Raw genomic sequence first — 23204 nt, 5'->3', positions numbered from 1 at the left:
TCACTACCCCCAATGCGAGAGTTACAGACACACGCAGCCATGCCTGTATATGGGTGTTTGGGATTTGAACTCAGGTCCTTGTGCTTACAGAGCCAAGCACTTGTACCCACTGAGCAATCTCCTCAGCCCCTCAACTGCTATTTTATTTCACATATCACTTAACTGTTTTCTCCTTCATCTACAAAATTAATTATGTAAGAGCTAGAAGTATAGCTCAGTGATAAAGTCTTTGCCTAGGATATGACAAAGTCCTAGTTTTGAACCCTACCATCTAAAAGCAAGAGGAAGGCAGGACTTTTTGGAGCACACCCTTAAATTTAATTCTTACACTTAGAAGATAGAGGCAGGTGGATCTCTATGAGTTTGGAGCCAGCCTGTTCTACCTACTGAGTTCCAAACCAGCCAGGACTACAAAGTGAAACCCTGTCTCAAAACAAACAAAAAGGAAAACAAAACAAACAACAACAAAAGAGAAAATAACAAAGAAAAGAAAAAGAAAAAAAAAACCAAGGTGGGATAAAAGTATGGCTCCTACTTCATTTAGAATGTTACAAAGTAGTGTGCATGAATATACTTTAGAAACTGGCATACATGCTGTCATCATTATACAAGGTAAGCTACTGTTTTAACAAACAGTAACAAATCATTCCCATTTACTTTTTACAAAATTGCTGACTAGGACTGGAGGTGTGGCTCATAGCACAGCCACTGCCTAGCATGACAAAGTTCTGGATTTGGTTCCCAGTACCAAAATGAAAAACTCTCAAACTAAATCTTGAGCCGATGGCTTTTTCCCCCATATCAGATTAAAGTCATGCGACAAGGTGTAACAAGGCTCATGGGAGGCACGTGTCACGTCAAAAGCAATCATCATGCTTATGAACCAAAAAGGAATCTTTACTGATACTGTGTGTGTGTGTGTGTACATATGCACCATTATAAGATGGGTTAGCAAGTAAAAGCACTTGCCAAACAAGCTTAACCTGAATTTCACCTAAATATGGAAGAAAAGGTGGGGGAGGGGGCACGCAGTGGTGCATGCCTTTAATGGTAAAGGCATGTGAGTCTCTGAGTTCAAGGCTAGACTGGAATGTGAGTTCCAGGACAGCCAGGATTATGACACAGAGAAACCCTGCCTTCAAAACTAAAAGAAAAGAAAGAAAAAGATAGAAGGAAAAAAAAGTCCACAGGTGTCCTCTGACCGCCACACTCTGTAGGATCTGCATATTACATCATCCAGAGAACAATAATAAACAACTAAAGAAATGTTAAAAATCTCAAGCTTGCTCTCAATATCTAGCAATCTTTTCTGCCAACAGAACACTCGTTCTTTTGGGATGAAGTAGTGGAATAAGTAACTCTAAAAGCACAAAACTAAGCTTGTTTTATATGCATATCAAAATTACAATAAACAACAGACATTTGAGGGAATATGGTTACCAATAAATGACAGAAATGCACTTTTAAAGTAAATCCAGGAAGCAGGCACACACGTTACCACTCAGCCCACTGTTCCCTTGCAGTTTCCTCAATAAACTGTTCTTCCAACCAACTGAGTGAATCTAGGTCTGTATTTTACTTACAAATATTTCAGTGACATTCGAGGAAATGAAGATGTCTTGATTTCGGATATTATATTGGAACTGAGGTCTAAACTCTCGAGAGCAGTGTAAAGCTGGAATGCTTCTGCATTTATTTCTGGTATTAAATTATGGACCCTACAAAAAAGGAGTATACTGAAGTTATTGCCAGTGACCTATCCCAGGTCATAAAGATACTACAAAATCAGGATCAACAGAATAAATAGGTACTTGAAAAACAAACAACACGTACTGTTATATTACACTGTCGGCAGAGTGATAGCACAATTGTTGGTTCTCCAAAACGGGGGTTTCTACATATATGTATATAATACACACACACATACACGCGCACACACGTGCACACACGCGCACACACACGCACACACACACCTATATATAATACATATATGTAATATACACACGCATATAAATATATACACACACAATTCTTATTAAATAAAAGATCTAAAATCTTAACTTACAATGAAAGTAGAGTAATATTAGGTGTTGGTTCGCCAAAATATGGGATCTCTGTTAGCTCATTGTAATTCATTTTCCTAAGCAAAGAAAGAAAACAGTTTTGAAAGTTTAATGATAGAAATTACATCTTGAACTTTGGTTTTTGGCTAATATGCTAGTATATCCAAATTTAAAAGGCTTATGACTCAGGATGAGTTAGACTAACATGAAATTGTGGTTTCTGAGAAATTGGATTTCTTTCTTTTTACAGATTTTTATTACTTCTAATTATTTGAGGGAAGGAGGATTGTACCCGTAAGTGCAAGTGCCTTCAGAAACCAGTGGCATCAGATTCCCCTGAAGCCTGAGTTACAGGCAGTAGTGGGTCACCCAATGTGAGTGCTGCAAACCAAACTCAAGTCCTCTGTAAGAGCAGTTTGTGTGCTTAACGTCTCCAGCTCTAAGAAATTAGAAATGTACTACTTCAGAGTAAAGATCTACCATTAAAATCAGTATTAGGTGCTGGATGTGGTTTTAGCACACCTGTGGTTCTATTACTTGAGAGGAATAGGAAGGAGAATGTAAGTTCAAAACTAACCTGGACTATCATAAAAAAAGACTCTATCTCAAAAAATTAAGAAAAATAAAAAAGAAAAATCAGTATTACAAAGGCTTGTGTCGGACACATGACAGTAACCCCAGGCCTTAGAAGATGGATGTAGGAGGATGCACAAGTCCCATTGACTAGCCTGGCCTACACAGTATATTCTAGACCAGACTAAGCTACACAGCAAGATCCTATCTTTTCTAAAGGGGATAGAGGGGGCTGAGGGGTTGAAGAAGTGGTTCCGGGGTTAAAAGTACTGGGTGCTCTTCCAAAGTGCTAGGTTTGATTCCCAGAACCCATATGACAATTCATAACTATCTCTAACTCCAGTTACAGGGTTTCTGACTTCCTCTTCTGGCCTCTATGTGTCCTGCATGCATGTGGTACACAGACATATGTCCATGATGCAGGCACATATAATAAAATAATAATAACACATAAAATAATAAAAAGTTTTTAAGGGGGGGTGAAAAAGTGATGCAATTATATTTTAATTTTTAAAATTACGTTTAAAAAAAGGAGGGTGGGTTGCTCAGTGGTAGGACAGTAGGTTAGCTGTGAGATGCCTCACTTGGTTGTTGAGTATGAAACTCAGGTCCTCTGGAAAAGCATCAAGTGCTCTTAGCCACTGAGCCATCTCTCCAGCCCTTCCTTCAATTTTTTCACATCTCTAAATTAAATATTCCCAAATTCTGGCTGGACAAATGATCCAGGCAGTAAAGTACTTGCAATACAAACATGATGATTCAAGTCTGTATCCCTAGAACCAAAATAAAACTGAACAGAGCAGTACCCATCTGTACACCCAGGACTGAGGTGGGAATAATGGAGCTAGCCAGATTCCTGGTGATCAATAACTAGCAAATCTAGCTGAAGCAATTAGGTCCATGTTGAAAGATGTTGCCTCAAAAAAACAAGGCAGACAAGGCCAAGAAACTGAGGCTAGATAGGTCATAGGCACAAGGGGAAATCTACTATTATTCTACTAAATGAACATAACAATGAAACGACTCCTAATGACGTATTAGTATACCTATAGATCAGTGCATCTCTCCACCCTCATCAGAGAAGCTTCTTGCAGTAAATGCTAATTAACTGATCAACGTGCAGAGAGTAAGAGACTTTGGAATACTCAGCCCTAAACAGGAAATCTTTATCACACCCCTCCCATCAAGGATCAGGGATGTATGAGAAAGAAGGAGCAGAAAGATCCTAAGAACCAGGGGTGATAGCTAACTTCATGGAGACAGCTGTCTTCTTAGCCACAGCAGGGCAAATGCACATATGAACTCACAAAGACTATGACAGTCTGCATAAGACCTGCACAAGCTCAAGCCAGACAAACCCCGAAGGGAAGTGGGCACAGAGTCCCAATCCAAGACAAAAACCTATTTACAGCTGGTAACTGCTGGAGGAAATCAGTTTCTTCAACAGAGTAATTCTGTGTATTATCAATCACACTCCAGGGAAGGCTTGCTGGCAGAGGCAAGTGGATTTTTATGAGTTTGAGGCCATCCTGTTCTATAAAGTGAATTCCAGTCTACCGAGGGCTACACAGTGAGACCATTTTTCAAAAACAAGAGAGAGGGGGAGAGAGAGAGAAAACATGAAGTTGGGAAGATAGGGAGGTATGTGATGATCTGGGAGGAATTAATTGGGGGAAGGGAAAGAGTATGATCAAAATATATGAAATTCACAAACAATAACTTAAAAACACATAATGTTGATGTCTGGACTCCACAAGCATGTACAAGTGCACAGGTACACAAACATACAAATACACACACCAAAATACTCAGGTTCATAATTAGGTTACTTCAAAGACTTTAATATTGGATGAACGGAAATAACTTACACTTCTTGTAATGTCTCTGATTCCAAGCTGATATTCCAGTTAGACAACCGGTTATGACTCAAATCCCTGAAAGAGGACAAATATATTGAGCTTAGTGGTGGAGACTACACCTCAGAGAAAAATAAAACAACAGGGGATAGATATAGATAGATACATCTCAGTGGTAGAAGGACCAAGCCCAAGCACTCTCTAGTGCGCCCAAGAAAGAGAAGAAGTACAAAACTAAAATGGGAATACTAAGTCCTACTAAAGGTAAAAAAAAAAAAATTTAAAGATTTAGTTTAGCCAGGTGTGTGATACACACCTTTAATCCCAGCACAAGGGGGCAGAGGCAGGCAGACCTTTAGGCCAGCATGGTCTACATATGAGTTCCCAACCACCCAGAGCTACATAATAAGACCCTGTCTCAAAATTATAAATACATAAGTAGCTGGACAAAAAAGATGTTTTTTTTTTTTTCAATTATGTTCATATGTGGGTATGTGCTTGGGAGTAAATATGCCTATGGAGGCCAAAGGCATCAGATCCTCTGGAGGCAGGTCATACGCATCCATGTTTTTCTCTGCAAGAGTCCTCTCTTCAGGAGTAGTGTGTGCTCTTAATCTCTAAGCTATCCCACCAGGCCCTAAATGTGAATTTTAAGTCAGGAATGGTGCTGAATTGTCTGTAATCTCAGCACTAAGAAGGTAATAAATCTTACCAATTTATGTTGATGATGGTGACAGTTCTAGCTTAGTATTTATTAAGTCACAGGCATTCTTCTGTGTAGTGTTAGCTAAATTAGCACATAACTACAAGGCAAATACATTTAGCATCCTCACTTTGCTTCTATGCAAAAACAAGCATACAAACTTGCTAATTCAAAGTCACAAAACTAAAAGTTGAGAAGCTATTTATTAAAAATTCTATCCCATCTCTTGCAAGTAGTTCATTAGAGTGGAAATTTCACTGAAGTTCATCTCATGAGTTTAAACTGTCAAACAGTCTTTTAAAATTCACCTGCATAATTTCCGTGGAATCTAGCCCACACAAGCTGTTTGCCCAGGAGTCCTACTGTATGTTACAACATGGCTAGCAATAGAGGCACACTGGAGAAACACTGTAGATCAATTTATCTCACTGTGCTGCCACAGGCAATTGGCAAGTACACTCAGGTTTGGATGATGTCTCTATCACAGCAGAACAATTTGTTCTCAGCTAGATTCATGCCTGCTCATCAGTAAATGTTAGCCACTTTCATTTAAGAGCTTTACACCAAGATAAAACTAATCATTGTCATTGTTCTTTAAGTTATGGTACTGACATAAAACTATCTTTTAAAGTATTTAAAAGAAAATATTAGGGTAGAGCAGTGGTGGTGCACACCTTTGATCCCAGCCCTCCAGAGGCAGAGACAGGCAGACCTCTGAGTTCAAGGCTAGCCTGGTCTACAGAGAAAGCTCCAGGACAACTAGGACTACAGATGTCCCAAAAAGAGAAAAAAAGAAAAGAAATTATTTGCTCAAGACTGTCTATATTAACACTGAGTGGCATCCCTGGGAACACTCTTAGGGAACTGCAATCAAGAGTTAAGACTAGGCCTGTTTCTGACATGAACTCAGTGGCTGGCTCTTTGATCACTTCCCCATGACGGGGAAGCAGCCTTACCAGGCCACAGAGGAAGACAATGCAGCCAGCCCTGATGAGACCTGTTAGGCTAGGGTCAGATGGAAGGAGAAGAGGACCTCCCCTATCAGTGGAGGGGGTGGATAGGAAGAGATGAGGGAGGAAGAGTGGGATTGGAAGGGGACAAGGGAGGGGCCTACAGTTGGGATACAAAGTGAATAAACTGTAATTAATAAAAATAAAGAGTTAAGACTACCAGAGGCCTGGGGAGATGACTCAGTAGATATGAAGACTCACTTGTCATGAAAGTGTAAAGACCAGAGTTTGGATCCCCTATATCCACATAAATGCCACATGGTCCTGGAAGCCCACCTGAAATTTCAGCACTCAGAAGGTGGGGAAAGGATCCCAAGGACCAACCTGGATAGGCAGACTAACAGATTTGATGAGCTCTGGGTTCAAGTGAGAGACCCTTGCTCAAACGAACACTCCCAACACCAACCTTGGGCCTCCTCACTGAGGTGCACACAAGTGCACCCACACATGCAGACGCATATGCCCACACATATGCAAACCATATACATACACATAATAACAATAATAACTACCAGGAAGATTTAGGTTTGGTAAGGCATCACGAGCACTGCTATGATTAAAATGAGAGCCTCAGCCATTCCCTTCAACTTCCCCAAAATATACTTAACAACCAACAACCTTCCCTGCATTTTCTATCACTACAAATAAGAGTATTAAGGGATGACTGATATGTACAGGTCTCAATAAAGGCTTTACAGTTCTGAGTTGTAGACCCCCCCCCCCGTTCCACTCATGCTACAGGGAAGCAGCTGCAATAAGCAATGAATTATTAAAGTGCTTAATATCATCCGGAGCCAGAGGTGCCATTACTGTGGTTGTGCAGTGCCGTCAGGGCATAAATTATTTACAGAATGCTCAGAGCAATCCTGCAAGCCAGCTACAAAGAGTCCCTGCAGCCACAAATGTGCAGTTTTCTTTTGCCCAGTCAGGTCTGTCCACTTCTGTGTCAACAATCTTTTTATCTTTTTTTGTTTGTTTGTTTTCAAGAATCAACACCATTATTAACTTCAACAATAACAAAGACCCCAATAAGAAGATCTTTTACAAAGGATATAGAAACATATCTAGCCAAGCAATGTGGCTCAGAACTGTAAGCCTGGGAGGCTGAGGGAGGAAGACTACAAGCCGGAGGCCAGACCTTGTGCCAAAATTTATATTGAAAAGGGCAAAGAATTGTAGTCTACTGCTAGAGTGCCTGCCCAACATGAGTGACTATTAGGCCTGCTTGGTCTACACAGCGAGTTCCAGGGCAGCCAGCGCTCCACAGAAACATGCAATCTCAGAGAACAAAACACACCGTTTAGTTAGGAGAACTTGCTGGTCTCACAGAGGCCCCAGGTTTAGTTCTCAGCACCCATATGATATACCACAACTGTCTATAACCCCTGTTACACGGATCCAACACTCTCTTCTGGCCTCCACAGACATTAAGCACACAAGTAGTACACAACATACATGCAGGCAAAACACCCATAATTTTCTTTATTATAACATTTTTTTTTTTAGCCAGGGGTGTTGGTGCATGCCTTTAATCTCAGCACTTGGTAGGCAGAGGCAGGCACATCTCTGTGAGTTCAAAGCCAGACTGGTCTATAGGACAACCAGGAAAACACAGAGAAATCCTGTCTCAAAAAAAAAAAAAAAAAAAAAAAAAAATTAATCTAGTGTTCCAGTGCTTTGAAGGTAAAAAAAAAAAAAAACACTTCATTTATTTATCCATGAAAATTCACTCTTTGTTTTGAGAATAAACAAACTTTTCCACTAAAATATAACTACTATAATTTCCTTTCAAAAGTAACAATACAGTATTATAATCCCAGTTACTGTGCTGAGATTTAATATGCTGGTGATCTGAATATTCTTTGGTTATAATTAATTAAACCCAAGAATTTGAAGACAACTCAAAGTTGTCTTTTTTCTTTTTTTGCACAAACAACTGCTCTCACTTCCTATAACCTTAGCCTTCCTACCTGAAATGTGGCCCAGGTTGACCTGGGGCTTGATCTGAAATCAAAAGTGACCTTGAACTCCTGCTCCTACTGTCTTCCCCTCTCAGGTGCTAGGATTAGACTTGTCTCACTACACTTAGCCTCTAACTTGTTTCCCCTCACCATGAGGCGTCCTAGAAAAACCCGGCACCTATAATACTGTCTAAACTAGGAGTAAATGAAATCTGAGTGAGCCTCTCCTCTATGAATAAATGACTCCTGGAGACATTTTTGTTTCATGGTTACACTAGAGTGAGCTAAACATAACAGGTAACTATCTCCGTGTAAGTACAATTTGAAGGTACACTGTGCACAGTGCTAGTCTTCAAATGATACACTCTGGCTTGGTTTGTACTATTTCTAACAATGTTACTGCGGTACAAATGTAATGTACACCGTGGGCGCATGTGGCTGAGCATGTTTCTCAGCTAATGAAGATGTTTGGGGAAGTTGTGCATTAGCTGGAACTACTGAGACATGGAAGGCGAGACCTGATAATGGGCCAGCTCTGCTTCCCACCTGGGCTTTCTGCTTCCTGAGTGTCAATGTCACATAACCAACTGCCTCACATTTCCACTTCCACTGTCCAAACTGCTCCAGCCACCACATCTTCCCTTCCATGACAGACTATCAAACCCATAAGCCAAGCTGGGCAGTGATGATACACACCTCTAATCCCTCGGGAGGCAGAGGCAGGTCAATCTCTGAATTCAAGGCCAGGCTGGCATTCAAGTGAGTTCTAAGACAGCCAGGGCTACACATTGAAACCCTGTCTACGAGAGTGAGAGTGAGAGAGAGGGGGGGGTGGGGAGTACCAAAATAACCATTTCTCCACTTAGTTGCCTCTGTTAGGTTATTTTACCGCAGTTACACCCCACCACACACACACACTCCCTTGTAGTACTAGGACTGAACCTCAGGTCTTACACCTGTTGGTGAAGCATTTTTTTACCACTCAGCGTGTGCCTACCCAGCCCTCTATTTACTTTTCTTTTTTTATTTTGTAGTTTTTAGCTAGGCAGTTGGCTCTGGGATTATGAGTACCTGAGTTCGGTTCCCAGAACCCATATTTTCCAGCTCACAATTGCCTGTAACTCTGACTCCGGGAGATCCAATGGCCCCCAACGGCACCTGTACTCACATACACACACCACCATATATATGTACATAATTAAATACAAATTCACAAATAAATCTTAGGTGTTGGATCACCTGGAGCTTGAGGTACAGACTATTATAAGCTGTCATATAGGTGCTGGAACTAGACCTAGACCTTCTGCAAGAACAGCAAGTGTTCTTAACCTTTGAGTCATCTCTTTAGCCCTGTCTTTCCACTTTTAAGACAGATTCTCACTAAGTTGCTCAGATTGGCCTTGAATTTGCCATCTTCCTCACTCAGCCTCTGGAATAACTGTACCACCAGGCCAAGCTCCCTACATTAAAACCGTAATCTAAATACTGATTCTGAACTCTAACTCCATGAGAAAGATAGCAATAAAAAGACAGATAGCCCACTAAAGACTTCGTCAAAACACTGGGGTACATACCAATATCATGATATTTAATATTCTAGAAGCATCCATTAACACTACTTCTAAGAATCTATTCTATATATGTAATCATATAATTTTGGAAAGCTCTCTACTAAGAAGCTATCGTACTAAAAAATCTTAAATGAAACCTACATGCTATAAAGATGAGGTAAGTTCTCTGCAACCAGTTAAAACATACACATATTTATACAAACTACACAGTGGCTTCATTTGTTTTCAAAAGAAAGGAAAAAGATACAGACATGTAAAACACCTACCCAAAAAATAATTTTTTGTTGATTTTTTTTGTTTTTTGTTTTGTCTTTTTATTTTTCGAGACAGGGTTTCTCTGTGTAGCCCTGGCTGTCCTGAACTAGCTTTGTAGACCAGGATGACCTCGAACTCACAGAGATTCGCCTGCCTCTCCTTCTCCAAGTGCTGGGTTCTCTTAAGTGTGACAAAAAAAAAAAAAACAACTTACTTTTCCACCTTAAATGTCTCCATTCTATATTTTTCACAGCTGATCATGAATTTAAAAAAAAAAAAAAGGGGCTGTTTGAAAACAAACTCATCATAACTGGTCAAAGACGGGAGCCTAAGTAATTGTGAGTGCTCAGCTGTGGCTGAATCATCTATCAACCCCCCCACTCCCACGGCCATCCAAGGCTCAGAGAATATATCTCCAAGGAGGGGGCAGGAAGACTGTAAGAACTGGTGGATAAAGAGAACTGTGAAATGCTGACTTCCAAACATGATATTATCGGCTATTACACTAATTTGCAACTGCTGTGGTTTTCTACAGAAGATTGAGCCAGCCAAAATGCCAACATAAATGGGGAAAAGCAACCCCCACCATGCACCACCCTTGGCAGAGGAGCTATTGACAACCTATGACTGAAGGTGGGAGAGTCATATACATAATTTAAAATAATAAAAAAAAATCTTTAAAAATAAAATAACGAAGGCTGGAGAGATGGCTTAGTGGTTAAGAGCACTGGCTACTGTTCCAGAGGAGCTGAGTTCAATTCACAGCACCCACATGGCAACTCACAACTGTCTGTAACTCCAATTCCAAGGGATCTGATACCCTCTCACAGGTAGTCAAAACGCCAACGTACATAAAATAAAAATAAATAATTTTTAAAAATAAATAAATTAAATAACGAGCTAGGTGTAGTGATACATCTATAATCCCAGGACTCAGGGACCAAGGCAAGAAGACAGTAAAATGGAGGCCAGCAAGATTCTGTCACAAAAGAGAGAGAAAGAGAGAGAAAAAGTCTGGAAATAGTGTTGATTATATCCAATACTATACAGAAAGCTATGACATTTTCCATTATTTGTGAGCATTTCTGAGAATCAATTGAGTTCACATCTTTTTATGGTACTATTTATAATTACACGTTAAGACTCTTAAATGTGGGAAGGGGCATGGGAGAGGGAGGAGAGAGGGTGGGACTAGGAGGAAGTGAGAGGGGGTGAGGGAGGAGGTGAGGGAGAGCGATACAGCTGGGATACAAAGTGAATAAACTGTAATTTATTAAAAAATTAATAAATTTTAAAAAAGACTCAACTGTGAAATGGACATTAAAAACAAGCTATCTTAGCTGAGGGTAGGAGGCAGATGCAAGTGGGATCTCTGTGAGTTCTGGGCCAGAGTACCATAATGACACCGTGTCTGAAAACAAGCAAGCAACACAAAAAATCTATCTTATCACTTAAAATATTAAGGACTGTTGAGAAGGCTCGGTAGGTAAAGGCGCTTGTACAATCCTGGCAACACAAGTTTGAGCCCTGGAACCCAAGGTAGAGGAGAGAAGAGACTCCACAAAGCTGTTCTCTCACCTCCACACCCATGTACTACACACATACACATTATGTCCATGCACATACCCACAAGAAACCTTACCTTAATGTAAATAAAGAACACACAGTGAATATCTAATTATAAAGGAACATATCGGTTGGCTTTCTCATCACTAACCCATCATTCCTCAGTAACAGACACAAGTTTTGTTTGTTTTTTTCTATTTCGTAGGAGGAATTTAAATTAGCTGGTAACTGCTGAACCAACTTTCCAGATCTCTCCATCTTACTTTTTAAGCCAGGCTCTCTAAATGAATCTGAAGCTTACCATCTCAACTAAACTGGCTGGCTGTCAAGCTCCTGGGATCCACTGCCTCCACCCAATAAACTGTTGTTACAGGTATGCCCGACCTTGGCCACCTTTTACATGAGTGCTGGGGATTATTTTTAAGATTTATTTATTTATTATGTATACACTGTTCTGCCTGCATGTTTGCCTCCACATCAGGAGAGGGTACCAGATCTCATTACAGATGGTCATGAGCCACCATGTGGTTGCTACAAATTGAACTCAGGACCTTTGGAAGAGCAGCCAGTGCTCTAACCAATGAGCTATCTCTCCAGCCCAAGTGCTGGGGATTTTAACTCGGATCACCTTGCTTTCACAGCAAGCACTCTTACCCACTAAGCCCCCCTTCCTAGCTTTTCAATGGTAACATCAGTTAACCCAGCACCAGATTTAACATCTTCCCTAACAAACTTTTTCTTTTTCGGTTTTGTTTTGTTTTGTTCCTCTCTATCTCGGGAGACAGAGTCTTTCTGTATAGCCTCGGCTGTCCTAACACTTGCTCTTGTAGACTAGGCTAGCCCTGAACTCACAGAGATCCTCCAGCCTCTGTCTCCCAAGTGCTAGGATTAAAGGTGTGTGCCACCATCGCCCAGCTTCCAAAGAAAGACTCTTATGCTCTGGATTATCTATGAATAATAAACTTTTACCAATGAAACCTGCTAAGATTTAAATTATAGGAGCAAGCTCTAATAGTATTTTGAAATAAAAAATTAAATACAAGAAAAAACATCCAAAAATAGCATTTTGTTTCCAATTATTACAGTGTAGTTACTGCTGTTGAAGCATTTATTGCTTAATTTTAAAACTGTTCATCACTAGTTATTGTGACAACTATTTTAGAAATAACATAATTAAAGTCCCTCTCCCCTTTTTTTGGAAAGAGCAACAGAAGCAGAAGCACATTCCTTTAAAAAAGTAAAGTTTACATAAACTGTTTCATTCTTCGGGGACTATCTAAATATAAATTTAGAATTTGACTGAGGTAAAATTATTTAAATTGCTTTGATTTTTTTTTTAATTTGTATCAAATGAACATCCTAACATTTTTAATAACTAAAATAAAAATTAGCTGAGCCATATACTCTGGCACTCTAAAGAAAATATAAGAACACATTCAAAGCCCTTCTTAAAAACATTTTTGCTAAGCTTTTAATATGATCTTTCTCCACTGGTTAAATGCCAGCTTTTCATTAGGCTTAGAATGCCCTTTAAAGAATAAAGCAGGGCTGGGAAGATGGTTCAGCAGTTAAAGCACATGTCAAGAGTTCAGATCCCCAGAACCCACATAAATATTTGGTGGGTGTGGTGGCCCACCTGTAATTCCAAACTTTTTAGGGAGTGAAGTATCATGATGTTTACAACATTTTTTTCTCTGTGTAGCCTGAGCTACTGCTTGTAGACCAGGCTAACCTTCAACTCAGTGATCCACCTGCCTCTGCCTCCCAAGTGCTGGGATTAGTATGTGCCACCACACCTGGCCAACTTTGTAACTATTAATAAAAATCAAGAATTTGATTATTCCCTTGTTGATTATGCATGTTGTATTCTGAAAATATAAAGTGGTTTATTGTTTTTTATCTATCTTATGTGTATGGTGATTTGCCTGCATGTGTGTCCAGTATCATGTGCATGCTTGATGCCTGAGAACAAAACAGAAAAGGCACCAGATCCCCTAGGTCTAGACTTACAGAGGGTTATAGGCTGCCACCTGAATGCTGGGAATTGAACCCTACCCTCGGCAAGAGCAGCCAGTGCTGTTAACTGCTAAGCCTTCTCGCCAGCCCCCTACAAAGTATTTTTAATAAAAAATAAAACACACTTGGGACCCTGATTGTAAGTAATTAAGTGGGTCCTCCAAACCATAAAGGATCTCCTTAATTGGATTTGAGAAGCAATGACAACTTGGGCTGGGGACAGAGCTTAGAGGACTTGCAAGCAGGCACAGGCCCTAGCACTCTACAAATATTTTGGCTAAATGGTTCTTCACTAACACTGGATATTAGTATAACTAGGAAGGATTTCAAAATATAGGTTGAGCATTCCTAACCAGAAAAATGCTCCACAGTCCAAAACTTTTAAGCATCAATGTAATGACGCAGTAAAAAATGTGGTATTTTTTTAGTATCCAATGTGGTGGTTCCCAGAATGATCCCAGCACTCAGGAGGTAAAAGTAGAAGACTCACGAGTTTGAGGACAGCATGGGCTACGTGGAAAAGCCTTGTTTCAAACAACAACAACAACAAAACCTGTTTCCTCATCCACCTAGCTATGAGCAAGCTACTGCATGGTCCTTCTGCCATGGGGTCTTCTTTTCCACAATAGACTGCATCTCTCAGAACATGAGCCAAAACAAATCCTTCCTCCCTTGAGTTGATGAGTGACAGGTAATTGGTCATAGCAACAAGAATAGTAACTAATACTGGTCGTGGTGCTGCACTGCCTTTGATCCCACAACTCAGGGGGCAGAAGCAGGCGGATCTCTTGAGTTCAAGGCCAGCCTGACTTACAGAGTAAGTTCCAGGACAGCCAAAGCTACAAAGAGAAACTGGCTTTAAAAAAAAAAAAAAAAAGGGGGGGGGGTAAGAAAAGAAAAGAAACTCATAAAAATTCCATATTAAGAGGGAGGGCTGTTGTTGCAATATGCTGACTTTGTTCTGTGGGCCTTAGAACTGCTTTGCCAGAGGAAAGTGGGATTTTGAGCTATGGGTTAGAGAAGTCCTAGACTGTTAAAAGGCAGAGGTTAGTGAGCAACACACTGATACCAAAGTGCTAATAAAAGAATCAGCAGTAGAGGCTATGCTCATGCAGCTTCAGAGAATAAGGGCTCTCTAGAGAATTAGACTAGAGGCCAGTCACTCTACACTCTGACAAAAGCCAAAGGCATTCTACCTGTGTTTTAAAATTTTTAGTGAGGGTGAATTTTAAAATAATTAACTACGTTTGATGGAAGAAATTTCAAGACAGCATACATTTAGTCTGTGGCAAGGTTACTGCTCAGTATGCTTACTTTGTAAAGATTATGGCAAGAATTTAAATCAGAAAGTGGAAAAGATGTAGAAAATGAGTAGTTTAGTCAGGAAAAGAACATGAACCTGTTTAAAATAATAAAAAAGAGAGTATTATGGACAAATCAGATATATTTGTTATGAGACTGGCACCATTAAGGAAAAACCACACACTTTCTATGGGGACAACAGGAAAGATGCCTTGAGTTTAAGACCATCTATCAAGGCCTCCAACTTGTAAAAGTATAAATTCATTTGAAAACGGAAATGCCTGAACTAAGAACACAGACACACAGATAACCTTCCAGGGAAATATGCTTTCACCTAAGCAAGACGTTAATAACCCCCAGAGCTGTGGTCCATCAGGGTCAGAAAGCTGGTGTCTCCAAAATGGTCTTGGAGGCTTAAGCCAAGGTTCCAGAAAGACAGGCCAGGAAAACTATAGCACAATCAAATTCCCTGCGGAGATATCCTAAGTAGACTGATATCCTAAGTAGGAGATATCCTAAGTAGATATCCTAAGATATCCTAAGTATCTGTGAAGAGGAAACCAAAGGTGCAATGGAGAACCTAAGATACTAGTGATGCCGGAAATGTGTTAAGTTCAACAAGGAAAATTAAAGACACCAAGAAATGTAGGCTCATTGGAAAGACCATTTATCCCCTAGGCAACAGATCTGGAAAAAAAATGATGCTACCCAAGCCTACTGGAGCATCACAGCTTCAAATACCAGACAGGGAGCTGCATAATCTGGTGTCTGCCCTGCTGAGTTTCAGTCTTTCTTTGGTCTGATCTTTTCTGTTATACATCCATTTACCCTTTAGGAATAATGCTTATTCCATTATACATTAGAAGTAGGAACTCTGCTTTCTGATTTTACAAGAGGCTCACAATTAAGATTTCCTTGACTTTGGGCTTCTGAACGGTGTGGGAACTGTGAAATCACAGAGACTGGATGAAAGACTTCCCTAGAGTTATTCAATGGAAGCTAATGTTCACAACTATTCCAAAGGAATAAACGGAAACAAGTCGTGGTTACTGTAACGAAGACAGAATGAGGGACCAGCAAGATGACTCAGCAGGTAAAAGTGCTTGCTTGCCAAGCCTGACACCAGAATTCAATACCTGAGACCACATGACAGAAAAGAATGGATGTCTATAGTGTCTCTGATCTCCACATATGTACCACAGGATGTACCTGCCCACCCCATACACTCAATAAATAAATAATGTAATTAAACCAACCTTACAATTCTCCTCTAGGCATGGTGATACAGCACTTGGGAGGCAGAGACAGGCAAACCTTTGTGAGTTCAAGGCTAGTCTGGTCTACACAGAGAGTTACAGGCCAGCCAGGGCTATACAGTGAGACTCGGTCTCAAACAAAACACACACACACACACACACACACAACCACTACCACCATCACCAACAACAACAACCAGGAAGCAGGCAGATACAGAAAGGAGCTGGGAACAATGCCAGTTTTCAACATATGAGCCTATACAAGATACTTCATAGTCAAACCATGACACCAACTATATGGAGAACTATGGAGACAATACAAAGTTCAGCCAGTTGTGGTGGTGCACATAGGTAGGATAAGCTAAGGAGGCAGAAGCAGAGGCAGGAGGACCACAAGTTCAAAGCCAGTCTGGGCTATTCCTTCAGGCTTGCAAGATGGTTCAGAGGGTGAGAGTAGTTGCCACCAAGATTAAAAGCACAAGTCTGATCCACTGGGATCCATATGGTAGAAGGAGAAAACCAACTTCCACAAGTTATCATCTGACCTTCACACCTGTTCACACCTACAAACAATAAATAAGATGCAGTCATTTTTTAATTGGTTTTTTTTTTTCTCAAGAAAGGGTTTCACTGTGTAGCTCTGGCTGTCCTGGAAATAACTCTGTAAACCAGGCTAGCCCCAAACTCACAGAGATCTGCCTACCTCTACTTCCCCTCCCGAGTGCTGGGATCAAAGGTATGTGGTGCCGCCACTGCCACCAGGGATAATGAAGATATGTATTTCTTTAATTTTAGATATATGAGTGCTCTATCGGTATATACAACCTGTATGCCAGAAGAGAGCATCACATCCTAGTATAGATGGTTGTGAACCACCATGTGGTTACTGGGAATTGAACTCAGGACCTCTGGAAGAGTAAACAATACTCTTAACCACTGAGCCATCTCTCCAGCCCCAAAGGTATTTTTTAAAAAGAAAAAAGTTACAATTTGCCTGGTCCTCCAATCTGTATATAAGTGCATGTGTGTAATTAAATGACACAATACAGAACTCCGTTCCCAGAGAATCCAATTTTGGAAAACCAAATATTTCAGAGAATTTCTAAGACAGAGAAGCATAAAGACCATACTTAATAAACTTAAAAGCAAAACAAAGTTGAGTTTGAGGTGTTGTTCTATGACAGAGCAGTTGCCTAACATGCTTAAAAACCTAGATCCAATACCCAGCACTGAAAAAAGAAAACAAGATTAACAAATTTTGTGCATATTCATTTTCATGAGTATCTTAAGTTTGGGCATCTGAGCTCCTTTACAGCACTGAATGTGTTTTAAAATTCAAGATGACATAAAGAAACCAAAGTATACCTGGCAATTATGTAGCTAAGAGCAAATGCTGAAGAATGCTTCAGTTTAAACTTAATACAATCTTATCCTTGAACAGTGTTTGAGTTTTTCTAATGGAAGAATGTCAATTGGTATTTTGCCTGAATGTATATCTGAACAGGAGTGTTGAATTTTGCAGTTACAGACAGTAATGAGCTGCCATGTAGCTGCCGGGAATTGAACCAGGGTCTTCTAGAAGAACAGTCAGTGCTCTTTAACCACTGAGCTATCTAGAGAACTGTTCTCTAGGGCATTTCACTTAAACCGAAAATGTCACTTTCATTACCAGACGTTTAAATTTTCTGAGTGCAAACAAGGAATAGTGGTGCAGCACTCACTAAGCTGAGGCAGGAGGATAGACGCCATCCTGGCTATCTGTCAGTGCCTCCTCTCAAAACACAAAAGGGAAAAACAAAAAACCTAAACTGCCAGTTAGCCTCTGGCAATCTGCTTCCTTGGTAACACTACTTCTAACTACTATATACTAACTAATGCAGTTATTATTTTTCAGTGCTAGTGATCAAACCTCGAGTTTCATGCATGCTAAACAAGATGCTCAGAAGCCTCAATGGTCTTCAAAAGTAGGCCATGCTTATTTCAATTACATTAAGTCAGTCTGTGTTTAAACCTATGTCAGATTCAGATTATCATACTCAAGTCTCAACAATTTCTTCGAAAAAAAAAAAAAACACCTGCTAAGTTTAATTCAGACTAGCTACATGATAATACTAATGTCTGAGTCAAACCAGAATTAGCTATAGCTATTACCACCATAAACGACAGAAGCTGTGTTATTATATTCCAATTCTATGTTAACTATAGCAGTTGCTAATTTTCCCAATGAATATATGGGTTAACTTTTTTCCTATTTATGCTATCCTATAAATATGTACTGTAAACATATACCTAACCTCTGCAATACACATGTTCTATCTGTATCCTATTTCCAGTGAGAACCCAACCAGTCTTCCTATTTTAATTACACCCCGAAGTATTTCTAGTGATAACACTTTTTCAGAGCTAATTCTAGGCGTTAATTAATAAGCATGTCACTCAGTTAGTGGCAGAGATATAACTGTATGTTGGTGGCTAAGAAGTCTCATAATTGCAGTATTTATTACCTACTGTTGTGTTTAATACCTACTGACTCAGACCACAAGCTTTCCAAGTGCCACTAGCTAATACAAGTTTGTCAGGATTTAAAGTCAGAGCTAGAGAGTCCCAAATCCACTCAACCACTGTATTGGACTCTCATACGTAAACAAAGAGATATGATGTGAAGGTTCTTTGCCTAGAAAAAAAAAATCTTTCCCTTCTTTAAATTGAGTGCTACAGAAAACCGCGCTTACAAACACATTAGGGGTCAGCAATGACCTTCCTTATATATGACGAGGTTTTCAACCGTGTCAAGAATTCAAACTGAACCATACAATGCGTCTACAGAACTGGGGACAAAAGAGAGCTCCTGTGTCTTTGGAAGATATCGTGTTTGCATCACGTGTTCAAGGACCAGTCAAGCTGAAACACAAAAATGATGCAGCCCAAAGCGGGCTTCGCATTTGGAACCGGCCCACGGCCATCCAGGGCCTCCGCTGTGCTCAGGACCCGTGAGTCCAACATTAGACATCTCCAACCCAGAACATTACAGACCCCGTGGGGTCCCAGATTTTTATCTTTTTTTTTAACCCCAATCTTCACCCGAATCCCGGGGATCCTAACACCCAAAAGTTGACAATCTCCGCCAAGGCAGTCAGTCCCCTTCCGAATGGGTTGGCGACCGCGCCCCTCGGACCCTCTACTCACAGGCTGGCGGCGTCGGGGGGCAGCGGGCCCGACAGTGCCCTCCAGCTGGGCGCGGGCAGCTTCCTGCGGCTGCAGTCCAGCAGAGGGAGGCGGCAGGCGCAGGGCGCGGGGCACGGGCCCGCCCGGGCGGCGGGCAGCAGCAGCAGCAGCGCCTGCGCGAGGCCGAGCAGCCGGGAGAAGGGTCCCGACCCACAGCCCGGGCGCCGCTGCTCCCAGGCGCCGCGGGGCGCGGCCGCCATCTTCCGCCGGCCGGGACCCGCTCGAGGGAGGCGGCTGGCTCGGAGAGGCGGCTGGAGAGAGAGGCCGGGAGGCCGAGCCGCCACCCGGAGCCCCGGCCGTCACCTGTCCCCTCTCAGACCGGGCGAGAGGTGGCAACGACGCGACCCGCGGGGGAGGGGGGCGGCGGTCGGGGGCGTACAGCTCAAGCCCTGACAGACACCGCTCGCCCGCCCCGCCCCGCGACGCAACGTCCTCACGCTCAAAAGCCAGCCAATCGGAGCCGCGGGACCGGGTTGCGTCGGAAATGGAGTCCGGGGGGGGGGGGGGGGGCGAGGCCTAAGATAGCCCCGCCCCCTAGAAGGTGAGCCTTAAAGCGGCACTTTCCCCTTTTCCGTGCTTCCTCTGCAGTTCCGCCCCTATTCCTCCGCTGAGGGGCGCACTGTCCTCACAGAGCCAAGTCCTCACAGCGGTTTGTCTTCTGCAGTGGTGGAAATGGACCTGTTCTGTAAGGCTCCAGGAGAAGGGGACGCCGGAAGGGCTGCCTTCCAAGCCGCAGCCACAGATGAGTGCGGGATTCAAGCCTAACTTGGACCACATGGGCCACCGGAGCCCAACTAGGGCGGCCTCTGCAGCGTGGACTGCCTGCCCTGAAAGAGGGCGGCAGCTGGTGCTCCCGCAGCCCAGCACGCTGTCACCGTGAAGGGCTCCAAGCCCCCGGTGGCTGAGGCCCTGTTTATCATCTGTACACTTCCAGCTTCTACGGGAAGTGGCCCGACGTTCATTAACTGTCCCTAAGGAAAATTCTTTTCTTGGTGTGAGAGAATGATGTTCATCTTCAGAAAAACAAGTGGGGCAAATAGATAAAGGGCTGGTTGGGGGGAGAGGGGATATGGGTTTTCTGGTTTCTGTTCATGGGTTTTGAGCAATCACCCAAGTGAAGGCTGGCAGGAAGGAGATTATCCTGAAGCAAAAGCCGGGAACAGCATGGTCTGGCTAGCTTGTGCTTTCTCAAGCGTGTGTTACCCACGAAGTAAGACTGGAAACGTTAGTTATGGCTCGCTGATGTGTAGTGTGTTTGTACTTTTCAAAGACTGTTGGCGAGCCGGACGTGGACCAGCGCGCCTGCAATCCCAGAGCTCCTCAGGAGACGGAGGCAGGAGGAGCACAGGTCCCAGTTCAGCCTCATCTACATAACTATCGAAGAAAAGGAGCAGGAAAAGAAAGAAAACTAAAAAACGGGGTGGTTGAGATAGCTCAGCAATAATAGCCTTGCTACCAAGCGTAGCCACCTGGGTTGGAACCCCAGACCCCACAGGGTGGAAGGAGAAAACTGTCTCCTGCAAGTTACTTCACATGCACACTGTGACCCTTCAATACATACGCACAGGCACGCACACACCCCACGTCCATATCATGCCTTTGGGTTGAAATTACTTTCCTGGCCGTCCTCATTGCTTCTTTACTGCGCAGGACTTTTAGAAGGTTGTCTCCTTCGGCCTCTTCTTCTCCCAGTAATGCCAGGAATGGACATGAAAATTAACGGCAACTACTCTTTTGAAGCAAAATGCGAAGCCAGAAAAATAATAGAGATCGTGGATTTCATCAACATTTTAAACTTTGGGGACAGAAGAGATGGCTCAGAGGACCAGGGTTCGTTCCCAGCACACTGGACAGTTTGAAACCCAGCTCCAAAGACCTCAATACCCTCTTGTGGCCTCCAAAGGACTTCTAGAAGAGGAACAAGAGCTAAGCTATTTCTGTAGCCCCTATTTTTTTCCCAGCAGGTATGTATGAGTGTTTTACCCGCGTGTGTACCTGTGTGCCACATTGTGCGGTACCTGGGGAGGCCAGAAGGGGGCATGGGATCCCCTGAGAATAGAGTCAGAAAGTTGTGAGCTGCCATGTGGGTGCAGGAGATCAAACCTGGGTTTCTGCAAGTGCAGCCAGTGGTCTTAACTACCCAGCCATCTCTCTACCCAGCCCCCAGCTCCATTTATACTTTCATAGCATAGGGTTCTCACTATGTAGTCCAAGGTGGCCTTGACCTCAAGGCCATTCAGTTTCAGCCTCCTGAGGGCTTGGGTTACAGGCCTACACCATCCTGCCTGGCAAATTTATTTTAATATAGTCAAATTCCTTATTTTATGGCTAAAAACTTTTTTCTACATCTTAAATTATTCATTTCTACTCCAAAGTGAAAAAAAAATATTCTCTGATAATTCTCTTCCAAAATCTTTATAGATTTGCATACTATTTTTGGTCTGGAATATATTTAAATTTAAAACGTATTTATTTTTATGTATGTAGATGTCTTGCCTGCATATGTCTGTGTACCATGCACATGCAGTGCCCACAAAGGCCAGAAGAAGGTATGGGATCTCCCAGACTAAGACACAAACCCTTTATTTGTAAGACACTGTGGTGCTGGGAATGGAATCTGGATCCTGTGGAAGAGCACCCAGTACTCTTAACTGATAAGCCACCTCTGCAACCACTGATTATCGTATGTGCGTGTACCGGGTATGTGGTGGTGTGTGTGCATGCACAGAGGTCAGAGGACATCCTTGTGGACTGGGTCTCTCCCCTCAGTCTTAGGGACTGAACTCAGGTCGCCAGCTTCGGGCAGCGAGTGCCTTTGTCTCATCTACCGTATCCCCAGCCCTTGTATTGATTACTGCAGATGACTAAGAAAAGATCCATGTATCCCATGTCTTTGATCCAGCACTAGGGAGACAGAGTTTGTGGCCAGCCAAGTCTACATAGTGAGCTCCAGGCCAGACAAGTGTACATAGAAAGAAAGTGGTGGTGGCAAACTTTTTAATCCCAGCACTTAGGAGGCAGAAGCAGGCAAATCTCTGAGTTCTAATCCAGCCTGGTTCCAAGACAGCCAAGGCTACACAGAGAAACCCTGTCACAAAACCCACACACACAAAAATAAAAGGAAAAGAAAACGGATCCAACTTGTTTTGTTTTCTTTAATGTGACACTCCAGTTCAGCTCAGCTTTACTCAGTGAAAAATCTGTCCTTTCGTCACTGCTCTGAAGTTCTGTCATAAATCAAATATCTAATTAAACATCCGATAAGTATCAAAAGTCAACTTAACTTTCCCTGGGGCAGTACTATATTTTTAAATTACAGTAGCCTTCAAATAGATCTTGATAGCTGGCCTAGCAAGTTCTTTTACATTTTTCACCCCAGCTGTATCTTTGCTGTTATTTTCACCTTGCAATGCCATACAGATTGAGGGTTTTTTATTAGGATTGCACTAAATCTACAAATCAATCTGAGAAAACTTGACATCTCTATAGAGATGAGTCTTTCAGCCTAAGAACCTAATAAAGCTTTTTTTTTAAATTACATTTAATGTGTGTGGACACCCAGAGTATGTGGAAATCTGAGGACAACTTACAGGAATTGATTTTCTTTTTCCACCATGTACGTTCTGTTTTTTTCATATCTATTTCCAGACCAACCAGGGCTACATAATTAGACCTTGTTTAGAAAAAAAAAATAAGTAAATAAAAATTTTTTTAAGTGAGCATAATAGCACATATCTATAATCCCAGCATTTGGGAGGTAGAAGCAGGGGCATTAGAAATTCAAGGCCAGCCTTTGAAATGCTACAGGAGAGCCTGGCTAAGAAGAAAAAGAGAAGAAACTAGGCTT

General features: G+C 42.0%; 1 protein-coding gene, 1 long non-coding RNA gene and 1 pseudogene across 5 annotated transcripts in view; 1 reads left to right on the top strand and 2 right to left on the bottom strand.

Moving 5' to 3' along the window:
• Nucleotides 1–19792, bottom strand: part of Lrig2 (leucine rich repeats and immunoglobulin like domains 2) — a 59462-nt gene extending 39670 nt beyond the window's left edge. For 2 of the 3 annotated variants that reach the window (XM_021634206.2, XM_021634207.2), the window contains exons 1-4: nt 19319–19790; nt 4505–4570; nt 2066–2140; nt 1584–1718 (exon numbers count right to left, since the gene is read on the bottom strand). In XM_021634206.2, the coding sequence (XP_021489881.1) occupies nt 1584–1718; nt 2066–2140; nt 4505–4570; nt 19319–19557 (515 nt within the window). In that variant the 5' untranslated portion in view covers nt 19558–19790. Of the gene's footprint in view, nt 1–1583; nt 1719–2065; nt 2141–4504; nt 4571–19318 lie in introns of all 3 variants that reach the window. The other variant, XM_060392943.1, reaches the window with a different exon arrangement.
• On the bottom strand, nt 800–895 carry LOC132646210 (small nucleolar RNA U13; annotated as a pseudogene).
• A 135-nt stretch (nt 19793–19927) lies between the features above and the next one.
• Nucleotides 19928–23204, top strand: part of LOC132656942 (uncharacterized) — a 58031-nt gene continuing 54754 nt past the window's right edge. For both annotated transcript variants that reach the window (XR_009594774.1, XR_009594775.1), the window contains exon 1: nt 19928–21321. This is a non-coding gene — a long non-coding RNA (uncharacterized LOC132656942). The remainder of the gene's footprint in view (nt 21322–23204) is intronic.

Source organism: Meriones unguiculatus, chromosome 10, assembly GCF_030254825.1.
Source record: "Meriones unguiculatus strain TT.TT164.6M chromosome 10, Bangor_MerUng_6.1, whole genome shotgun sequence".
Classification (NCBI taxonomy): domain Eukaryota; kingdom Metazoa; phylum Chordata; class Mammalia; order Rodentia; family Muridae; genus Meriones; species Meriones unguiculatus.
The sequence above is the reverse complement of the archived record's forward strand: the minus strand, read 5'-3'. Positions and strand labels throughout refer to the sequence as shown.